The following is a 23,103-nucleotide window of genomic DNA, read 5'->3' on the forward strand; positions in this document are numbered from 1 at the left end:
GAGTCAATACTGTGTATTGGCTCCAAGGCAGAAGAGTGGTAAGGGCTAGGCAATGGGGGTCAAGTGACTTGCCCAGGGTCACACAGCTAGGAAGTGTCTGAGGCCAGATTTGAACCTAGGACCTCCCATCTCTAGACCTGGCTTTCCATCCACTGAGCTACCTGAGTGCCCCCTTCCTTGGTGACATTTTAATATGAAAAATAAATACTTTGGTAGTCTAGTCTGATCTAAACCAAGCTTCTGAAAATCCAATTGAGTAGTTTTAGATCGTTCAAAAGTTAGCATGAAATCTGATTCATATTAAAATTACAATTCAATTCAGGAAATAATTTTTTTTCTGTTTTATTTTTTTTAATTTTATTTAATTAGTTAATTTAGAATATTTTTCCATGGTTACAAGATTCATGTTCTTTCCCTCCCCTTCTGCCAATCCCCTCCTGTAGCTGATGAGCAATTCCACTGGGTTTCACATGTGTCATTGATCAAGACCTATTTCCATATTATTGATAATTGCACTAGGGTGATCCTTTAGAGTCTCCATCCCCCATCATATCCCCATTGACCCGTATGATCAAGCAGTTGTTTTTCTTCTGTGTTTCTCCTCCCACAGTTTTTCCTCTGGATGTGGATAGTGTTCTTTCTTATAAGTATCAGGAAATAATTATTAAGCACCTGCTCTGTGCAGAACTCCACTAAAGTCTTATGTTCTTCATCACGTTACAAAGGTGACCTGGGGTTCTCAAAAGCTGCGCTATCAGAGGTCGGGTCCCAGGCTTTATAAGCTGTAAATACAAGTCCTGTCATCAAAGGACCAGCCTCTTCACAGAGATTTGTTACCAGACTGACCATAGGATTCGTTTATTTGGCTATAGCAAATTCTGAAAGCTATGCTGCTATAGGAAACACTTGGGGACATTGATTGGAAAGATCTGTAGTCAGAGAACTTACCTGCCTTTTTTTGCATGACTTAAGCAAGTCACTCTCTGCACCCCCTGTTTCCTCATTTCTAAAATAAGGGAATTGTAGTAGATCCCTTTTAGGGTTGCTTCTCTTTTGACTCTACATCTTTGGTCCTATAATATATGTTCAAATGAACTCCCAAATTGTAACAGGAGTGCAAGCCGAGTCAACGGACAGTGTCTTCTTACCAACAACATTATACAAGGTGTCCCAAAAAACTTGGTGAAACTTTAAGTCTTTATAGCTTAAACTTGCACAGATATTTTAGGGATCACTTTTGGTCTAACTCCATGTGTGAAGGAAGTATATGAAATATGTGAGTGAAAGCACTGTGCTCTATGCTAGAATAAAAATCGAGCTTCCATAAGGCAGTTCCTGATTTCATAGAGCTTAAAACTCATAAGCCATGACAACACGTAGGAATGTGAGGCAGCATGGGTAGGATGGGCTAATATTATAAAAATGACAATCCTACCCAAATTGACTTATTCAATGCCATTTCTATCAAACTACCAAGAAACTTTTTTTATAGAATTAGAAAAAATTATAACAAAGTTCATTTGAAAGAAAAAAAGATCAAGAATATCAAAGGTAAAAAAAATGTGAAGGATGGGGGCCTAGCAGTACCAGATCTTAAACTGTAATATGAAGCCATGATCATCAAAACAATATGGTGGGCAGATCAATGGAATAGATGTGGTAAATGACTTCAGCAAGATAATGTACAATAAACCCCCAAATCCTAGCTTTTGGGACAATAACCCACTATTTGACAAAAATTGCTGGGAAAATTGGAAAACAGCATGGGAGAGATTAGGTTTAGATCAACATCTCACACACTATACCAAGATAAATTCAGAATGGGTGAATGACTTAAATATAAAGAATGAAATCATAAATAAATTAGGTGAATATAGAATAGTATACCTGTCAGATCTATGGGAAAGGAAAGAATTTAAGACCAAGCAAGAGATAGAGAACAATGCAAAATGTAAAATGATTGACTTTGATTATATCAAATAAAAAATGGTTTTGTACAAAGAAAACCAATGCAACCAAAATTAGAAGGAAAGCGACAAACTGGGAGAACATTTTTATAATAAAGCTAAGTCAATTGTACAAAAGATCAAGCCATTTTCTAACTGATAAATGGGCAAGGGACATGAATAAGCAGCTTACAGACAAAGAAATCAAAATTATCAACAAGCTCATGAAAAAGTGTTCTGAATCTCTTACAATCAGAGAGATGCAAATCAAAACAACTCTGAGGTATCACCTCACACCCAGCAGATTAGCTAATATGACAGCAAAGTAATGAATGTTGGAGGGGATGTGGCAAAATTGGGACATTAATACACTCTTGGTGGAGTTGTGAACTGATTCAGCCATTCTGGAAGGCAATTTGGAACTATGCCCAAAGGGCTTTAAAAGACTGCCTTCCCTTTGATCCAGTCATACCACTGCTGCATTTGTATCCCAAAGAGACAATAGGAAAAAGACCTATACAAAAATATTCACAGCTGCGCTCTTAGTAGTGGCAAAAAAACTGGAAAATGAGGGGATGCCCTTCGATTGGGGAATGGCTGAACAAATTGTGGTACATGTTGGTGATGGAATACTATTGTGCTCAAAGGAATAATGAACTGGAGGGATTCCATGTGAACTGGAACAACCTCCAGGAAGTGATGCAGAGTGAAATGAGCTGAACCAGGAGAACATTGTACACAGAGACAAATACATTGTGGCACAGTCAAATGTAATGAACTTTTCTACTAGTAGCAATGCAATGACCCAGGACATTCCAGAGGAACTTATGAGAAAGGATGTTATCCACATCCAGAGAATGGACTGTGGAAGCAGAACTTCAGAAGAAAAACATATGATTGATCACATGGTTTGATGGGGATGTGATTGGGGATATTGACTTTGAATGATCACTCTAATGCAAATATTAATGATACGGAAATAAGTTTTGAACATATATGGAAAACCCAGTGGAACTTGTTCATCGACTCTGGGAGGGGAGAGAGAGAGGCGGGGAGGGAAAGAACATGAATCATGTAACCATGGGAAAATATTCTAAATTAATTAATCAATAAAAAATTTAAAAATTAAAAAAAAAAAGGAATGTGAGGCAAACTTTAAAGTTTACAAACAAACTCCTGTGTAAAACCCAAGATGAAGAATCCATCATGACAGGAGTTGGGGCTGGGGGGTCAAAGATAATTTCATGAAGGAGATAGCATTTAAGTTGGGTTTTAAAGAATGAATAAAAATATAGCAGGTATAAAAGGGAGTGGGGAAGACATTTCAGTTTTAAGGAATTGTATGAATAGAAGCAAAAGTCATGAAAGTATTTTAGGAAAAAATAGCTCAGAACAGAGTAGTTTAGTTTGAGTACATTGAGTGGTATAATAAGAAATAAGCCTTGAAAAACAAGGTGATACTAGTTGACCAAACAAAAGTGTTTAAATTTTACTCCGAAAGCAATAAGGAGTTATTGAACTTTTTTGAGCAGAGTCAATACATATCATTCTGATGTCAGAATTCATCTTGTGAAGAAAGTCCTAAAACTTCAACTTTTGAACACATTACATTTGAAAATTAGTGATTGCCTACTATTTGCATGAAGCATAATCATTTCCCAGGAGCTGCCGTGTTTTCTTTCCCAGCCTTTGTCAGTTCTTGTTTAGTCACTCATAAAGATGTGAAACTGTTTCTGGAGAATAATTTTCCAGGCAGGAAATGAAGAGTTTGTTATGCACCAAGTTGTCAGACACTATTCTAATGTAGGCAAAGAGCTGAGGATTTTGCACTCTTATCTTTTACCCATTAAATAAGCTTTAAGGTTGCTTCCGGCATTAAATCCTATCATCCTTATCCTGGCATTTCAGACTCTCTATGACCTGGTACTGGCTTGCTTATCAAGCTATAGTTATATATAATACAACTTATCTTCTCTAGCTTCATACATTCTATACTATATTACTCTCAGCCCACAGAACATTTACCCTATTTTCCCACCTTTGTCCCATTAGTCATTTCATTCTGTGTATTTGGAATTCTGTGCCCACATCTAGCCCCTCCTCTGCTGTTGAAATCTTGCCCGTCCTTCCAGGATCATTTCCTGATCTCTCCCTTCCAATGAAGGTTCATGATGCTCTCTATACTCACCTCTCACATGCACTTACTCTGTTCTTTTAATGACCTCATAGGGTTATGATGATTTTTAAAACTAGAAAGGATTATGTAAATATGATCTGTAAAGTCTCCCACTCAAGTCCTTTGTGAATTAAATTGTGGGGATAATCTGTACTCTCCAGGGCTAGGCTATGCTGGCTCTAGAAATCTTTTTCAAATAGAAGAGTTTTAGGTGTGATAGAAAGTCTGTCTATCAACCAAAGGCCAACCTAGCTAATAGTCTCATTGCCAAAAGTTGGCGAACAAGAAAAGAGTTGTTTTGTCTGAAAAGACTCCAGACAATTCTCACCTAAGGAATTAGAGGATCATGTTAGCCATTGTGCTAAAAGCATTCATAGGAGTGGAAGTATGCATCTGTATTTCTTATGGTGGAAGCTAGTTACACAAAAGGTTCAGGAATTTTCTCGCTATCTTTGTACATTGTGTCTACTCAAGGAACCTTTGGAATTATAGTCTATAATATAGACTGGCTCCATATGTGGAAGTAGTCACATACAAGGAAGAAAGATTTAACTTGTTTGGTTTTTAAGGAAGAGAACAAAACACATTTTTGTATGAGAAACCACTAATTCTAGATACACATGTAAGTCTTTGGTGTGGCTTCCAAATCTGAATATGGGTGCTCCTTCCCCTAAAACCCTGTCTTTGGTTGCAGTTAGCAGCTAATCGAAGGAGGGACAGTGTGAGGAAGCATTTTCCTTCTCTCTAAATTCAGCCCATTTCTTTAGGCTCTCTCACCCCTATCATCCAGACAATGCCAGCTCCTGTGCGGGCAATGAACAGATAATCGCAAATGCTTAATCAGTTCTTTCTTGACTAAGACTGTTTTATTCTTTTGAGACAAGGAGCTACAACATACTGTGGCCTCCCTCTCCCTGAGCAGGGCCAGCTGCATCTTTCTCTCAGGGTTCTGATGTAAGCTGAGTGCTTCTGAAGTGTCTTCTTTAATACCCTTGGCTGGTTCCTTCCCCTAGCTTTTCTAAAGGGATTTTTACTTTGAAGATGTCTTAAGGACTAAAGTAGAACCATTTCCCCTACAACACCTCTGGAGACGGCCTTCCCTGTCCCACCATCTGCTCTGATAGCAAGTTCCATTATGCTCATGTCCAAATAAGGGACTGTTTCTGAAAGAGTCCTTGTCCCAGCTACTACTGCACTGGGTTGTGAAAGGCACTCCCTGAGTCAACCCTCATTCCTCAGGGATCGTAAGCTGGCTACGAAACCCAGATGCTGATAGAACAATTGCTTGAGATGGTCATAAAAATCAGTCCTTGGGAAAATACCCATTTCATCATACCGTTACTTAGGATATCCCTCTTTTTGCTACTCTTACCTTTTCTAGCTTTTCCTCCTGCTTGTCAGGACCACTTCAAGATCCCAAGGGGCAAAGAATTGGAAGTCCTAGCTCCTTTGAAACAAGCGATGTGAGCACTCACATGGGGCTTTTACATCTTCCCATAAATTCTGGGTAACAACTGTGTAGAGATAATCAGATCTTTGAGGTAGACGGAAAGTAGGGGATACAAGGCAGAGGAAGTATCTCAATTACAATCCAGCAAAAGAAAACTCTTATTTTTGTGTATTACTAACTACATCTGGTTTCCTGAAGCAAGTATTTTCATATCAAAAGAGAATTGCTAATGTCCAAATGAGATAAGACGACTGAGAAAACATTCTTCATTTTTAACCGAACATTCAGTTTATTAATGTCACTTATGGCAGTTGAACTGTGAGGTATGTTCACAGTAGGTCTAGGAAATACAAGATGAATGCATATAACAGAGAGATCATCTTTTTTAAAATTCTTTTTTTATTCCAAATTTTACAAAACCAAATCAAATAAGCATTTCCATATACAAAGAAAAGGGAGATTGTGCATAAATGAAGTCACAAATCTCTTATGTGTTTAGCTTATTTTTCTTCCTATCTACATACTAAATCCCATTCACCAGTGTCCCAGCCTCTACCTACATCACAGAAGGTATCATCCGGGAGACTGACGTGTTCACACAAATGAAGTCTTTTATGTTTTTGCTTTCAGTTCACACTTTGGAGGTAACAGTCACAATTTATTCTTCCAGTAGTAATTCAGTAGCTGTGTAGAATGTTCTCTTGGTGTTACTCATTTCACTCTCTCTTTATTCCATCACAATCATATACCACAATTTGTTTAGCCATTCCTCAGTTGATGGGCATCCCCTCAATTTCCTATTCTTTGCCACCGCAAAGAGAGCTGCTATAAATATTTTGGAACATATGGGTTCTTTTCCTTTTCCCCTGATCTCCTTGGGAAACAGACCCAGCAATATTTTGCTGGGTCTAAGGTTATATACACAGTTTTATGATTCTCTGAATGGAATTCCAAATTGCTCTCCAAAATGGTTGGATCAGTTCACAGCTCCACCAACAGTGTATTATTAGTGCCCCCATTTTCCCACATCCCCTCCAACATTCGTCATTTTGCCCTTTTGTCATTTTAGTCAGTGTAATGGGTATAAGATACCTCGGAATTGTTTTGGTTTGCATTTCACAGAGGGATAATCTTTATAGAGATCCTCTTGTGGCTGTTTCTAAATAAAATACTAGAAATGTACCATACTCAGCAGTAAATCTTCATTGTTCTAGCCTTTCCTCTACTTCACAAATCTTGATTACAGTTTATTTAAGTGTCCTTGTTCTAATTTATTTTTCTACCATGTGCTAACTTGGACTGTTTTTTTTTTTTAAGTATTATCTAGATCAAAATGGTGTTAAAATTGGTGTTGCATTCACTCTAAAACATATTTCTCAAGGGATTTTGTCAGTTATTTACAAAACCTACTAACGGATAATCTTGAATGTTGAAGTAGCAATTATCACTCCAGCAATGACCATGTAGGATTCATACCAGGAATGCAGGGCTGGTTCAATATTAGGAAAACCATCCACATAATTGACCACCTCAATAAGCAAACCAACAATAATCTCATGATTATCTCAATAGATGCAGAAAAAAGTCTTTGATAAAATACAACACTCATTCCTATTGAAAACACTAGAAAGCATAGGAATAGAAGGGTCGTTCCTAAAAATAATAAACAGTATATATCTAAAACCATCAGCAAACATCAGCTGCAATGGGAATAAACTAAATCCATTCCCATTAAGATCAGGAGTGAAACAAGGATGCCCATTATCACCTCTACTATTTGACATTGTACTAGAAACACTAGCAGTAGCAATTAGAGAAGAAAAAGAAATGAAGGCATCAAAATAGGCAATGAGGGACTAAACTGTCACTCTTTGCAGATGATATGATGGTCTACTTAAAGAATCCTAGAGAATCAACTAAAAAGCTAGTGGGAATAATCAACAACTTTAGCAAAGTTGCAGGATACAAAATAAACCCACGTAAATCAACAGCATTTCTATATATTTCCAACACATCCAGGCAACAGGAGTTAGAAAGAGAAATTCCACTTAAAAATCACCCAAGACAATATAAAATGTTTAGGAATCTTTTTGTTTTGTTTTGTTTTTTTGGCCTGGACTAATAATCTTTTTATTTGGGAACAGTTCTTACTGCGTCTCATACAGAAGGAACTGTGCTGCACAGGATCCATGCCTGGAGAACAGCGTCAGTAAGTTCAGAATCCATTATCTTTTTCATTAATATAATCAAGTAGAGAATTCAAAACAGTTTCCGTAGAGTTATCTCCTTTCCTTTAAAGAAAAAAAGCCTTTTCTGAAGCTTCTTTATAATTTATAACCCCCACTTTTTTAATAAAATACCAATTATAAAGATGATTGTTTAACTATCTCTTTAAAATATTAATCAAATATGCCCAAGGAAAATTGTTTGCTTTTGTCATTGTCTTTAGGCTGAAATTGTTTGATAAAAACGGTAGCTTTCAAAGCCCCATTTCCCAACTTCCCACTTCTTTCCACCCTGCCCACTACAGTGCTTTGGAATTTGGGGATAATGCTATTGGATGAACACACCTTTTGGGAAGGAGTCTTAAGAGGGAAAGAGATGCTCTCTGCTGTTCTGCTCTTCTACCATGTGTATATAATGTTAAAAATATATTTGTATAAAAATATCATAATTTAAAATGAATAACTGAATACAAACCTTTTATTTAGTAATTACTGTCGGCCAAATATTATGCTAAACATTGGAGACACAAAGACAAAAATGAAGCAGTACCTACCCAATAAGGAGCTTACATTGTAATGGGGAGACAGCACATAGCCCAGAAAGGGAATTATGGTCAGGAAAGTTACAAACACAGTGAGTAGACCATTGATATACTCATTAGTCGACTTCTTACTGTTTAATCCTTTCTCGTTTATCACTTTTTTGCAGATTTAAAGAACACTAGCCATATCAGACACAATCGGGGAAGAATCGGTACTCAGCTCCAAAAATGATTGTTCAAGACACAGTACAGAGTAAACAATTCCATGTTGAAAATCTTGCTTTCCCCATGCAGTTTGCACACAGACCTGGAAGAGATACAAAAGCAAATGTGATATCCTTTTCCTTTAAGCACATACAGAACCTCAGGATTGTAAATTCTCAGAGAGGTAAAAGCTGCTGAAAACTTCGGACTGGCTACTTTAGCTAAGGGCACACGGGAAGGAAACCAAGTGCCTGGCATTCATCTTCATCAAACTATTTGAACAAACTTGAGAAAAGAACATAGAACTGATATGGAACTGAAATGAAGAATGAGCCATTCTCAGGTTTCTAAGTGATGGAATACGACAGTGATTTGAATATGCTGAAAAGAACATCAACAACAAGCACCTATTTATTCTTTAACAAGAGACGATGTCATTTTCAGAAGTATTAGTACCTAATCATATCCACAAACTAGCAAAGAGGCCATTGATATAAAATAGTTTAACTCAAGTTTGAAACAAGCATTGGATTCACTCAAGCTTCAATCAGAAGTAGTCGTGCCAATCCCAATAAAGGATTTCCCCAATTGTTCTCTATATACTGACCTATGTCAGATTGCTATGACAAATTAGTATAGAACAATGAAATTAGCTGGGGTGAAATGAGAATGGCTAGTTGAGTCATATCAGAGGGTACCAGTCAAGCAACACAGATGTTTCTGAAAGGTTTACATGTGTTAGAAGCACTCCAGAAAGTTGTTGAGGAAGACATCTTGTAAAATGTCTCCACTTCAGTAAAAAATTGCTCCTTGGTCATCGTACTTCGAGCCAAATTATACACGAGGATGAGCAAAACGAAAAATGAAAATTCATAGGTTTAATATTTAGGAAGGGCAGTTTATTCACAGGCATAGTATGGATACGGTCTCTTTATAGTTGCATTGACCATTTTTCCTCTTCATTCTAATAAAATGATAGAGATTGTTTTTAGATGTAGAGTAACACAATAGATTTTTTAAATGTGTATTGTGTTATATTCAGGTTAAATAAAATTAAATGGCATTTTGTTATTTATTAAAACAAACAGAAATTTGTTTCTGAGTTTTATTAATGCTTGGTTGGTTTTGGAAAATATTCATTTAACCTCCTTTAAATAAAAAAATTTCAGTCAAACCAAAATAGTAAGAAATTATGTTCATGTTGGTCTTATGCTTTTCTTTTCATTGTATCTAAAGGGGAGAGTGGTCTTGGTTTTATCCAGATTAAGTGCATCTCTGATCATGTTCAAATGGAAATCACAGATGGTTTCCAATGAAAACAGCCTATATTCTTCTGGATAAATAGGAGCCTAATTTTTTTTTTTACTAAAAGAAAAAAAAAGCCGTGTAGGCTACAACAAACATCTGCTTGAAACTGTCTGGATTTCAGAAAACTCTGCAGTTTAAATTGAAGTAAAGCATCAGCATGTAACAGACTTGTACTAAAGAATGTGAGACATGGAACATGCGTAGCAATAACAACGAGTTCCTAGTGTTCTTGCAGAGAGACAAAAAGAATCTTGGGCTGGATCTCCCACCTGTGATATGCCCACACACATTTTTTGAAAGTATTCATGTAAGAAGGATCTTGGACTTTAATGTGCCCAAATACACGTCAGAAAGTGTTCGTGTATAATGCTAATAGACCTAAGAATAACCATCATGTATACACAGCCTCAGGAATTGGGTCGGCTGCTAGAAATCCTTCCAGCACCCGAGGCAAGGTGGAAAGCATCACCATCCCCAGCCATCCCATAGTCAAAAAGCTTTGATGGCAAGCTGTGGCATCAGAGCCATCGTCTAAACAGTAGCGTTGTCTTGGGCTTTCCTCTCTGGGGCTCATTCCTTGATGTTTTTCATTAGGGTTAATGTTGATAACATCCACTTAGCTCGCAGGATCTCCTTTCCCCATTCTCACCTCAATTCCTATTTAAGGGTAGGCCCAATTGGCTCATCTTTTCAAAGGCAAAACCTCTTCCCAAATTTGTGCCTCTTTCCAAAAAAACCCACTAGCCAATCAGAATTTAGTGGCCACCAGTTGTTGGTTTTCTTTTATGCACCTAGAATAAGCAATTGGATAACTATTGGGAATATCTAGGGCTGTAGCTGATAGGGAACAGGATCAGTTCTCCCCTCCCTTCTTATGAACTCAGCTCCTCCCTAGAAGGGAAGAACACCAGAAAGGAGATACTTGAACATTTTACGGAAGGCTGCTTGCCCGACAGGAGTGGGGGAGGAGAAAGAAAAATGTCAAGAGATTATTTATGTGTGTGATTCACCAGCCCACTCCACCATTAGCTGTTTCTACTGTTGCTGCTTACAGCTCTCAACTGAAATTATTTCCAATAGCAACCTACACAGCTTGGGGGGGCGGGGGTGACAAAGCCCCTCGGGAGCCAGGCCAAACATTGTGACTCCATGAGACCAAGATGGATTCTCCTTGTCATTCTTCCCCAAAATCCAACTCCTGTGTACTTCCTCGAGTGTCCAGATTCTCCTTGGCAGCTCTCTGAGCTTGGCAAACCAGCGCTACATTAATCATTTTTAAAACAATCTTAAAAGCATTATGCAAAACACACACACAGAAGACAAACCATCGGCTCATGAACTAAGAGAGGAAGCTAGAGCTCTTTATTCGGGCTTGTGACCAGAGTCATGGATTACGTTGGTAAAGTGTGCTCAGCTGAATCAGTCCTTTATCGAGGACGAATCCCTTTGAACCTTGGACCCTTCTTTTTCAGTGGGTGAGTAAACCTTTTGTTAAATGTTTCATTTCTTTTCTTTTTTTCTGCACCTAAACTACTAGGGGACTGGTATGAAGTGGTATGAGGTGTGAATCACTTTGATGAAGTCAAGAAAGAATTCACTTGAATAGATTTTTAACAAGGCTCTGGGGATTTTTTTAAAAAGTATTTTAATAATTTTAACATATACAATATTAACAATAATATCATATACAACATATTTAATAAGTATTTTAATAACTGGAGTTTTCAAAAACATTTTAATTTGTAACTGTCATAAATTTAAAAATATTCTGAAGAGTCCATAGGCTTCAATAGATTGTCAGAGGGGTCCATGACACAAAATGGTCCCAGACTCTTCTGATTGGCCAATCAGATGAGATCATCATCATTTGGGGAGCTTTAAATATGGAGGCATTTGGTCAGTTATTTAGGCCAATGGCAAGAGTCACAGTGGAAGAAGACTGGCTCAAAGTGAACCCTGGAGAGAGTGCTATACATCATTTTGGTTTTTTCAGCTTAACTAGTCTTAACAAGTTGGCTCTAGATATGCAAGTCCTCATATCTGAGGTATTACGAGTTTAGAAAACAGAAGGACGTGGGGCTCACCTACTTAGGTCAGCCTTAAACGGATGGTCCACCAGTACATTAAGCCTAGTAGCTTACATAGAACCAAACAGGAAAATGTTAACAATACTGACTATCATTGACATCGAATTTCAAAATGCTTTCTACACATCATTTCATTGCCCACTTTATTATCATTAGAAAATGAGTACCAGCGCCATGCTTGACTGACTCCTGATACTTACAATAATTAGCAAGGGAACATTTTTTTTAAATGCATAGAAGGAAATGTTCCCAAATATGCAGAGGGCCAGGGAGAAGCATATTCAGAAGTCAATGTTATGTAAAAGCAAAAGGACAATATAACAGTTTTGTAAAGGAAATTGGGCAAGAAGTTCAAACTCCTTTTGGGAAAGTCAAGACATAGAAAGAATTATTCATCAAAATAATAGGATTAACTGTTGCAAGGCAGCTGCTTTTATACAAGTGGGAAAACAATCCCTAACAGCTGTATAAGAGACTGGATCATTTTCCAGTGGTTACAAACTCCCTCCCTCTTTTTACTTTTCAGATTCCATCAATGCTGAATTCCCAACTAAGAACCCAGCTACTGATCTCCCATCCCCCATTTCAATTATAACCTTCCAATTTCCCAGCCCAGGTTTATGTATCCCTGCCGCTGTTTTCCCTAGGACCGCTATTTCATAATTAATAAACTTCCTTTCATTTTATACTTTTTCCCTCTGATGGACTTCAGTGTCACCCCCAACAATTGTCAAATCTTGTTTCTACACCCACTTCCTTCAGACAGATTTCCTAGTCTCCACTCATATGAACATAACCTGCTAATTGGTCTCCCAGCCTCAAGCTTCTTCCCACTTGAGTCCGCCATGTTGTGACCGATGTCATTTTCCTAAAGTGTAGCTCTAACCATGCTCTTCCCCTCCCACTCAGTTACACTATTAACTCTGTGATCAAGTAAAAACCTTGTCATTTACAGCTTGGAATTATCCTACTTTTCCAATCCATTGCTGCTCCTTCTATCCTCTACAGTCCGATTATACTTGGCAATTTGCTTTTCCACACAACATGGCATCTCCATGGTTTTACACTGTCCATCCTCTGTGTCTGGAAGGTTCTTCCCTCCTCACTTCTGTCTAATGGATCCCTTGATTGTCTTTAAGATTCTGTTTAAGCACTGACTTCTACATGGTATTCAATCCTTTCTTTTTCAGTCAGGTTCAAGTCTCCATGACCCCCTTTGGGGTTTTCTTGGCAAAAGAAGCTTGGTGTGGTTTGCCATTTTTCTCCACCTCTCCCTCTCTGAAGAAACTGAAGCAAATAGAATTGTGTGACTTGCTCAGGGTCACATAGCTAGTAAATGTCTGAGATCAGATTTGAACTCAGGAAGATGCATTCCTGACTCCAAGCCCAGTGCTCTATTTGCTCTGCCATCTAGCTGCCTTTTCCTTTTTCTCTGAGCTGCCAGCAACACCTGCTCTATATATTTTACATGTAAATATATGTTTTGTGAATGTAATAATACTTCGAAGGTCTCTTTGTGGGTGGATAGGAATTCCCCCATTCGTGTTTACTTAAGCCCCTAAAAACCCAGGCGACTGCCGGAAAAGCTGACCCCTGTGACAGAATGAATAGGGAGAGTTCTCCCAAGAAAAATGAGAGCTAGGAGAGATGAAACAAGGGCCGGAGAGACTGGTGTGAGCAGTTGTGGGGCAGAGGTCCCCACTGAGAAATTGACAGGGTGCTATTCAGAAAACTGGCAGGAAAGGGCAAAGCTAAGCCCCAAACCAAGCAGTCTGGAAGGGCAAAGGGACAGAAAGAAAGCTATTGGAATAATGCGGGCTGCTAAGAATGATACTGGTAAATACGGACCTCCCTGCCTTTTTTGTTCACTCCCACTTTCATTCTCTTTCTTGAGGGAAATCAACTTGGTTTTTGATCGCTGTTGCTCAGAAGTTTGTTTTGCTTTGTTTTAGGGCTTCTCCGAGATTAAAAAACTAGTTAATCATTAATAGTACTGATATCTAATGTGTATATGTCTGTCCTTGTGCCCTAATAGCCAGGGAGAAGGAGTCAAGTTTCGAGAAAAGACTCTCGGTTTTTGGGTTGTTTTTTGGTTTTTTTAATATATAACTGATGGAATCTTTCCTGAAAAAAAAAAAAAATCTTGTCTTAGGGCTGCAGAAAAGAGATTTATTAGCGATCGGTGTTTTTCTAGTCTCCCAAAGGCGGGGAAAGAAAACATGGCTCCAGACCAATCCTAAACAATATGAACGGAGGAGCCGTATTAGTGAGGAAAGACTTGGCCTCTTGGAGGTGATTGCCTCCTCTACTTTGCCTTTAAAAGGAAAACCTTTCCTCGAATTAGCAGGGCCGAAGACATGATTAGTAGAAGAATTCCCTCCCAAGGGAAGGGAGGACCTGGGGAAGAGCCGCTCTGCCCACATCAGGGTGGAGCCCAGCAAGAAAGTTACTGCTCACCAGCATATTAACCTTTAATCCAACAAACGTAAGCTTCTCTGTTCCCAGAACCTAGTCCAGTGGCTGCCACAAAAGTCAAAATAAAGGCTCAGCCAGGTGCTCCTGCCTTCCTCCTACCTTCCATCCTGCCTTCCAGTATATTTCTGTGGACACAAGGTAGGTCCAACCTCTCTTTTACCTTTTGCTGTAGAAGGATACAGTTGAGTCATTCGAGTGAAATGAGCCAATTGGGACAGGAGCCTAAGAAAGAAGTAATGGGGTCCTGGGCAGGTGGGTGACAAGGAGCATTATGGGTCGCAATGTGTGTTATTGTGCTTGCCTGTTCCCATGTGGCATTCTCTCCATTCCCAGTGGAATGTAAGCTCCTGAAGGACAGCACCTAGTACAGTACCCCCACATAGGACTTCCTTGAGAAATACTTGTTGGGGGGAGAGCTAGAGTGCCAGGTGGGGAATGAAGAGGACGTGCCTTCAAATCTGGCCCTGCCTACGTGACTGGAGCAAGTCACTTAACCCTGTTTGCGTTGTCCTTGCCCTTCTGTCTTAGGGTGGTTACTGGGACAGAAGGCAAGGGTTAAAAAAAAAAGAAAGAAATACTTGTTGGATAGGAAGGGAAGGGACAATAAAAAAAGGAGAGAGTTGTCAACATTCATTCAACATTCACTTATTAAACTCCTACTATGTGCCAGGGACCATCGTGGGTGCTAAGAAAATTAAATCAAAATCCCCTTAAAACATGAAACAGAACATTCCCAGCTTTCAAGAGCATCTGAGTACATACAAAGTAAATACCACACAAGGTAATTTCAGGGTGAGAACAATACAAATTGGAGGCTCAAGAAGGGGTTTGTGTAGGAGTTGACATGAGCCGAACGTGGATGGAAGCTAGGTATTCCAAGGGATGGAGGGCATTCCAACCTTGGGCAACAGCCTATGCAAAGGCACAGATACAAGAGACACGGTGTTCTACAGAAGGAGGGGCATAGGGTTTTTAATATCGAGTAAGTGAAAGAGGCAGCTAGATGGCACAGTGGAAAGAATTCTAGACCTGGAGTCAGGAAGACTCCACTTCCTAAATCCAGATCTGGTCTTAGACACTTACCAGCTGCGTGACCCTAGACAAGTCACTTAACCCTATTTGCCTCAGTTTCCTCATCTATAAAATGAGCTGGAGAAAGAAATGGCAAACCACACCAGTGGTTTTTCTTTGCCAAGAAAACCCTAAATGTTATGAAGAGTTGGGTATGACTGAAAATGAGTGAACAGCATACTTGCCTTCAAATGCTTTTTGTAAGACCTGCGGAAAAGAACATTGACTTTCGGCTTTGTCTCTGTGGCTCTAGCCCCTAGTTCCGCCTTCCTGGGCAAATAGAACTCTTTCCTCTCTAAAGAAGAATGAATCTGCTTCTCCTTACTTCTGTCTACACAGACGGTCTTGGTCAACAACTTTATCACAGGTTAATGATTTAAAACAAGACGTGTGCATTTGGAAAAAGAACAGCATTTCCAAACTTCAGTTGCCTTTCAAACAACCTAGTAAGATAAAATGGAAGCAGGGACTGAGAGACTAAATGGTGCAAATAAATGTCTGGCTTCCAGGAGAAAGGGAGGAGGAGACAGTCACCCTCACTTTGGTCAGCAAGGCGGAATCGGCAAAATCGTGCTCAGAACGTTTCCATCACTTTTGTTCTGGATTACTCTCTCATTCGTGCTGCTCCAACCTTCCAACAACTCTGACTGCTTTCTCCTCCTCCTTCTAGGACAATATCAGGGAGAGAACAAGAACTGGCAAGACCTGAGAGGCTGATTTTAGATCAAAGCGTTTATCCCCATCAGGAAGATGATGGATGCATGGGATAGGAAGGCAGCAATTATTGCCAATAGCAGCCATAACAATGGCACCTCCAACACTGAAGCTACTTGTATCAGCAGATGACATTTATAGAGTACCACAAGATTTGCAAAGCAATTTCTTCACAACATCCCTGGGAAGGCAGACAATGTAATTCTTATTATTCTCATTTTGCAAGTGCGGAAACTAAAGCCTAGATTGCTTGAATGACTTATCCACAGTATTACAATAAGTCAATTTCAGAAATATAGTTTGAACCCAGGTCCTCCTGAGTTCAAGTCCAATATTTTGAAGATTTGGGGAGGTATATTTTCCTGTTGTATAATTGTTGAATTTCATGTTTCATGAAACATGAAATAGTAAATATGTCAGGACCCCAAACATTTATTCTTCATCCTTAATTATCTGACGTAGTAAGCATTTAATAAATTCTCATTTTATCTATCTATATATATATCCGTCTGTCTGTCTGTCTGTCTGTCTGTCTATCTATCCATCCATCCATCCATCTAGCTAGCTAGCTAGCTATCCATCCATCCATCCATCCATCCATCCATCCATCCATCCATCCGTCCATCCATCCGTCATCTATCTACCTATCTATCTATCTCTCTCTCTCTCTCTCTCTCTCTCTCTATCTATCTATCCATCTATCTATCTATCTATCTATCTATCTATCTATCTATCTATCTATCTATCTATCTATCTGTCTCTGTCTCTTATCTAGCAGATTTTTCTGGACTTCTTGTTGACTTTCCTTCCAAATACCTTACCTAAACTTCTGATTGAAAAGCAACATAGTCTACTAAATAAAGAGATAGTCCACTAAATCTCTGACTTTTGCTCCTCTTACTCCTCTGAAAGTCATGTCTAAGAAATTATTTTCCCCACATGCTGACAGTCTCTTGTTCTGTCTTTTTTTTTTCTGACTTTTCAGTATAGTTTATTTTTTAATTCACCTTCTTTGATTTTCAGCTATGAATTTTTTTCCTTCTACCTCCTCTTCCCTCTCTTCCATGCATTGGGAAAGCAAGAAAAGCAAAGCCAGTAACAAATTTGTATAGTTAAGCATAATTCATTCCTACATTAGTCAAGTTAAAAAAAATAACTGTGCTTCAATCTGTACCCTGAGTCTTCCATCACTATCAGGAGGTGGGTGACATATTTCCTCACTGAGTCCTTTGAAACTGTGGTTGACCATTGAACGGAACTCTGTGGTTCAGAGTTCTTAAATCTTTCAGTTATTTATCTTTAAAATATTATTTTTGGGGGCAGCTGGGTAGCTCAGTGGATTGAGAGTCAGGCCTAGAGACAGGAGGTCCTAGGTTCAAATCTGGCCTCAGACACTTCTCAACTGTGTGACCCTGGGCAAGTCACTTGACCCCCATTGCCTAGCCCTTGACACTCTTCTGCCTTGGAACCAATACACGGTATTGACTCCAAGACAGAAGGTAAGGGTTTAAAAAATAAAATAAAATATTATTTTTATTGTATAAATTATTCTCCTGGTTCTGCTAACTTCATTTTATATCAGTTCATACAAGTCTCCCTGGATTTTTCAGAAACTATCCTCTTCATTATTTTTTTAAACAATTAAGTAAAGTTATTTTTAAAAACAAAACAAAGGTTCTACTTAGCTCTAGGTTTTTTATCAGTAATATTTGGAAGTCATCTGTTCTATAAAAGATCTATTTTGCCCATAAAGGAATAAGTATAATACTGCTTAGTAGAGTAAATCATTATCTTTGGCCTATAAGAATAGAATATTTTATAATTTTCTCTCCTTTATGTAGTTGCAGCACAGTCACATATGATTCATTGGTGCCTAGATCTTTTTTTTTTCCAGCAGCTCACAATACTTTTTTGATGACATAAAAGCTCTGAAATTTGGCTATGATATTTTTAGGTGTTTTAAGCTTGGGGTTTCTTTGAAAAAAGTAACTAATAGATTCTTACTATTTTTCCTTTGCGAGTTCAATTCTTCTAGGAAGTATTCTTTATTTAATTTAACTTTTATTTTTTAAAATATTATTTAATTAGTCAATTTAGAACATTTTTTCTTGGTTACAAGAATCATATTCTTTCCCTTCCCTCCCCCCACCCCTTCCCATGGCTGATGTGCAATTCCACTAGGTTTTACTTATGTCCTTGATCAAAATCTATTTCCATATTATTGATATTTGCACTAGGGTGATCATTTAGAGTCTACATCCCCAATCATATCCCCTCAACCCATGTAATCAAGCATTATTTCTTAAAGAACAATAGTGTTCCTTCTCTTTGATGTGCCACAATCCAAATGATGCACAAGATGATTGGCCATCCTCGATCTTATCCTAGGGTCACCTAGGTTCTTGTACTAACCTCCTCTAGAGTTTTGGATCTTTAGTATCTTTTCTATTAAAAAGAGAAAAACTGTAAAGGCAGAATTTATGGCCCACCCAGCATAAATAATTGATAGAATAGAACTTGAAACCACAATGCTGCTTCACCAAGGAAACAAAAGAAAAGAACTAAGTAGGAACTGAAATACACAAAGTGAAGATCAGTCTAGAAGAAAAGCAAAAAGCAATGTTAGATGGAAAAATATAAAATTTAATACATTGCTGGAGAAATTCATGCTATGAGACTCCTAAGTTTTTTTCTTAAAATGACCTCTAAAGAATATACATGTTTTTCAACATCACAAAGAACTTTTTTTTAATTGACCATAGATGGAGTACTTGGGTGGCTCAGTGGACAGACAACCAGGTCTAGAGATAGGAGGTTCTAGGTTCAAATTTGGCCTCAGATATTTCCTAGTTGTGTGACCCTGGGAAAGTCACTTAATTCCCTATTGCCAAGCCCTTACAGTCTTCTGCCTTGGAACCAATACACAGTATTGACTCCAAGATGGAAGGTGAGGGTTTAAAAAAAGAAAGAAACAAAAACAAAACAAACAAAAAGAAATACTCTACATTGTAGAAAGCTTCAAAGAGACTAGAGATGTCTATTCTGCCTCTCTTCAAGCTATACAGTGACACTCCCATGTTAAAAGTGAGGATGAGATTTCACTACAAAAATAATGATGGAACGATAGGACAATTCTGGGATGCACCTAATGCAACAACCAGAGAAAAAGCATATCCCAATACCAAAAAGTGATGGCGGCTACACTTGTATCTGTTACACTGGAGATCGTTTTGCTTGGGGAAAGAAGGGCTCCGCCCCTATTGCCCAGGAGCTTTGGGCCAACTTTCTGTGCAGTTCTGAGGTGGAAGAAGTGACTTACAATTGTTTCTCCTTGCACTGTTTGTTCATTATTCAGGATGATGCAAACATCAGAGTTTTAGTGGATTGGGTATGAGAGAACTCAGCAGAAATGACTTCCATTTCTGGCAGTATTTTGGCAGGAAGTCTAGCTTGGCTATCCCTTCAGCCAGAATTTCTCTGAGCTCTGCTATGTTATGTACAGGTCTCCTAGCCATTCTTTCTACACCAAAGGTGTATTCCTGCTAGAGGAGTGATTTTTTTAAATTCTCTCACTCCCGTGTGGTCTAGTAGGAGTCCATAGCCTTTTATCTCCTTTCTCCAACAAAACTGGGGAAATATGCCTTCCATTAGCATCAGTACATCCTGACTGAGTCTTGGGGTTCCGAGAGGTACTCCCATTCTTCAGATATTTGGTTCCTGCCCAGAAATCTGTATTGGACCATGTAAATTGCACTGCAGTAGTTCTTGGAAGTTCCCCAAGTCATCAAGAAAAATTAGAGCTAGCTTTTCTTGGTACAGGAACCAGTGGAAAAGGGACTTTAATAGAGGAGAAAGAGATCATTTCTGTATTTTCAGCTTGAAGTTTCATGGTCAGTTTGATATGTTTATAGGACATGGAGTTGGAAATTCTTATCAATCTGAAGAACTCTTTTTTCAAGCAATAGATTTACAGAATTCATTTCCAGGTATTCAACATCTCCTCCCTACACCATAAAAGGTATCACTCAGCAAATAAAATATGTATATATAGATTATATCTTTTGTGTTTCCACTTCTCAGTTTATTCTCTGGAGGTGAACATTCACAAGTTATTTGTCAAATAGTAAATCTGTAACTCTATATAATGTTCTCTTGAATATACTCATTTCACTTTTCATTATGTCATGTAGTTCTTTCCAACTTTTTTACAAAGTTAATATGCTCAATGTTTCTTATAGCACAGTAGTATTCTATCATAATCACATACCATAATTTTTTTAGCCATTCCTCTGTTGCTGGAATTCCCCTCAATTTCCAGTTCTTTGTCACCAAGGAGAGGTACTATAAATATTTTGGAACATAGTAAGTTCTTTTGTTTTTCCTCAGTTCTCTTTGAGAAATAGATCTGACAATGGTATTATTAAATCTAAGGTTATACTCAGTTTTATAGCTTTCTGGGCATAATTCCAAATTACTCTCCAAAATGATTAGATCAGTTCACAGTTCCACCAACAATGTATTAGTATCCCCACTTTTCCACAATATTTGCACACAGGTGATAACTGAAATCATTAAAGTGAATTAAGTAATTAAGTAGGGCAGTGCCAAAAGATAAGGAAAGATGGACGAAAAACTTAAGATAGTATCCATATTAAGGAAACTGGGAAAGTAAAAGGACATAAAAGACAAAATCCCTTATTTTTCACAATTAAGTCCCTGGCTATAGTTCCAATGGACTGGCATGAACAGAATGCCATAAAGGGTGTTGGGTTGTTGTTGTTTTTTTTCCTATCAAGTAAGGAAATGGTTTTCTAGTTGCTTTGTCATAGGTGTAAAACTGTCTATAGGTCAAACAAGACAGTTTTATGGTCTGCCAATATAGATGTAGAGAGCAAGAACTAGAATACAGCAATAAAGTCAGAAAGGAATAGTCAGCTGGAATGGAATAAGTGGAATGAAGGGCTGAAAGTAGAGTCAAAATCATAGAGTAAGGGGAAGCAGTAGAGCCCTCTATCCTCACTATTCCTTCCCTATAATGGTCTAGAAAATGTACCAGACTGAATTCTGATCATGAAAGCCAATAGGTAATGTTTCCACTCCATGACAGGTTTGTGAAACAGGCAGAGAGGTCTATGAACAATGGGGGGTGGGAAACACAGTGAAGTCTGGAGCATTCTAGATCCCAGGAACTGAAAGAATGCTGAGATCAAGGACCAGGGCAGGAAGCACAAAGGAAGAAAGAGATCTCGGGATCTCTGAAATAGCAAGAGGGTGCAGAAACTGGTGCCTTCTGGCAGTTCTGTCACCCATTACCCAATTTTAGGTCATAGATGCAGAGGGTAGAGAATGGGAAGGAGTACAGGTTCCAGTGTGTTCTGAACAAGAAACAAGTTCTAGAGATGTTCCAGTGTGGTTCTGATCCCAGGAGCAAAATAGTGACTCAGTTCAAACCTTTAGCCCACCTCCCTAGTAGTATGTAAGTCTTCAGACGACTAACCGGAATAAGAGTCCCAGTCCAAAGGGAATTGTCAGTTATTTTGAACATGTAGCCTCTCAGCAGTCTAATAGAAATTGAATTCCACAGCATTCTACTGAAATTCCCAACCAATGACATGCCAACAGACCCAAACCTGAGCTCAGAAGTGAGCAGTGATATGGCCTCATCCTGGATCACACAGTCTGGGAGCACTAAAAGTTTACATGTCCGTGTCTAGAACAATGAAAGCAGCAGAAGGAAGCAGGACAGAAATTGAAAGAATCTATCAGTTATCTCCTGAAAAAAAAAATCTAAAATGACAATTCCCATAAATATTTTAGACAAAATTTCAAATAAAAGAAAAAATACTTGTAAGCAGTCAGAAAGAAAGAATTCAAGCAACCAAGCAACACTCAAAGGGAAATTTGTATCTCTAAAAGTGAGGAAAAAACAAATCAATAAATTGAGCATGCAACTAAAAACCTAGAAAACCAAACAAAATTTTAAAACTCAATTAAAAACCAAAATATGAACCCTGAAAAAATCAAAGAAAAGATTAGTAAATTGAAAGCAAAAAAACTGTGAATAAAGGTAAGAGAGGTTTTTAAGGGGAAATGAAATAAAGTATAGCTAACTTGATTTAAAAAAAATAAAATAAAATTACTAATAACAAAAATGAAACAGGTGAATCCACCACCAATAAAGAATAAAATAAATTATTAAGAGCTATTTTCTCCAACTGTATGACAATAAAGCTAACAATGTAAGTGAAATGGATGAAATAAAGTCTTGGTCTCAGTACATGAATGTGATGGAATGTGCTAGAAGAAATCATGAAAGGGATAGTTTCAGAAAAATCTAAGAAGACAGATAAATTGAATAGCACTATTCATTCCTTTTGAACTTATCAAAATGAACAAGTTTCCCCCATCCTCTTTCACATCTTCTTTGCACTCTGTCTCTGATTATCTATAATTAAACTAAGATCAGGATAAAAGTAATATTGGAAATTCTAAATAGTGGCCCACCTCCACATATTATATGGGTTGGGATGTTGCCTATCTTGTGAGCAATGGCCCTCATTTTCCTTTATTAGACTTTTCCTTCATTTCCCAGTTAGATTCTACATGTCGGCTAACTGTGACCTATTTTACTCCCTTCTTACTTGCCTAGTCATGTTTCCCAGGATTCACCTGCCTCTCTCCATAATTCAAAGCCATGTTGCTCCCTTTTCTGTTGCGAAATGTGCCTCAAACTGCAAACTCTTGAAAGTTATTTCCCTTTCTAATTTTTCTAATTTTACATTATCTCTTGAGGTTAGGGACATTCTTCCAAAACGTCTATAGAGCTATGAATGGAAAATTTGTATTGAATAATGAGTAACGCACATTCAAAAACCACTAATGCAAGTTCACATCATCATAGTATG

General features: G+C 38.2%; 2 protein-coding genes and 1 long non-coding RNA gene across 8 annotated transcripts in view; 2 read left to right on the top strand and 1 right to left on the bottom strand.

The window, feature by feature from the left end:
- SLC37A1 (solute carrier family 37 member 1) overlaps nt 1–9,717 on the top strand; it is a 183,831-nt gene extending 174,114 nt beyond the window's left edge. For all 5 annotated transcript variants that reach the window (XM_056826006.1, XM_007493189.3, XM_007493188.3 and 2 more), the window contains 2 exons: nt 7,717–7,781; nt 8,507–9,717. In XM_056826006.1, the coding sequence (XP_056681984.1) occupies nt 7,717–7,781; nt 8,507–8,522 (81 nt within the window). In that variant the 3' untranslated portion in view covers nt 8,523–9,717. The remainder of the gene's footprint in view (nt 1–7,716; nt 7,782–8,506) is intronic.
- Nucleotides 5,842–23,103, bottom strand: part of LOC107652242 (uncharacterized) — a 28,057-nt gene continuing 10,795 nt past the window's right edge. The window contains exon 2 of the long non-coding RNA XR_001629671.2: nt 5,842–8,646. This is a non-coding gene — a long non-coding RNA (uncharacterized LOC107652242). The remainder of the gene's footprint in view (nt 8,647–23,103) is intronic.
- Nucleotides 13,295–23,103, top strand: part of PDE9A (phosphodiesterase 9A) — a 187,661-nt gene continuing 177,852 nt past the window's right edge. Inside the window, exon 1 of one of the 2 annotated variants that reach the window (XM_056826008.1) lies at nt 13,295–14,551. The gene's annotated coding sequence lies outside the window, so the exon portion shown is untranslated. The remainder of the gene's footprint in view (nt 14,552–23,103) is intronic. The other variant, XM_007493183.3, reaches the window with a different exon arrangement.

Source organism: Monodelphis domestica, chromosome 4, assembly GCF_027887165.1.
Source record: "Monodelphis domestica isolate mMonDom1 chromosome 4, mMonDom1.pri, whole genome shotgun sequence".
NCBI lineage: Eukaryota > Metazoa > Chordata > Mammalia > Didelphimorphia > Didelphidae > Monodelphis > Monodelphis domestica.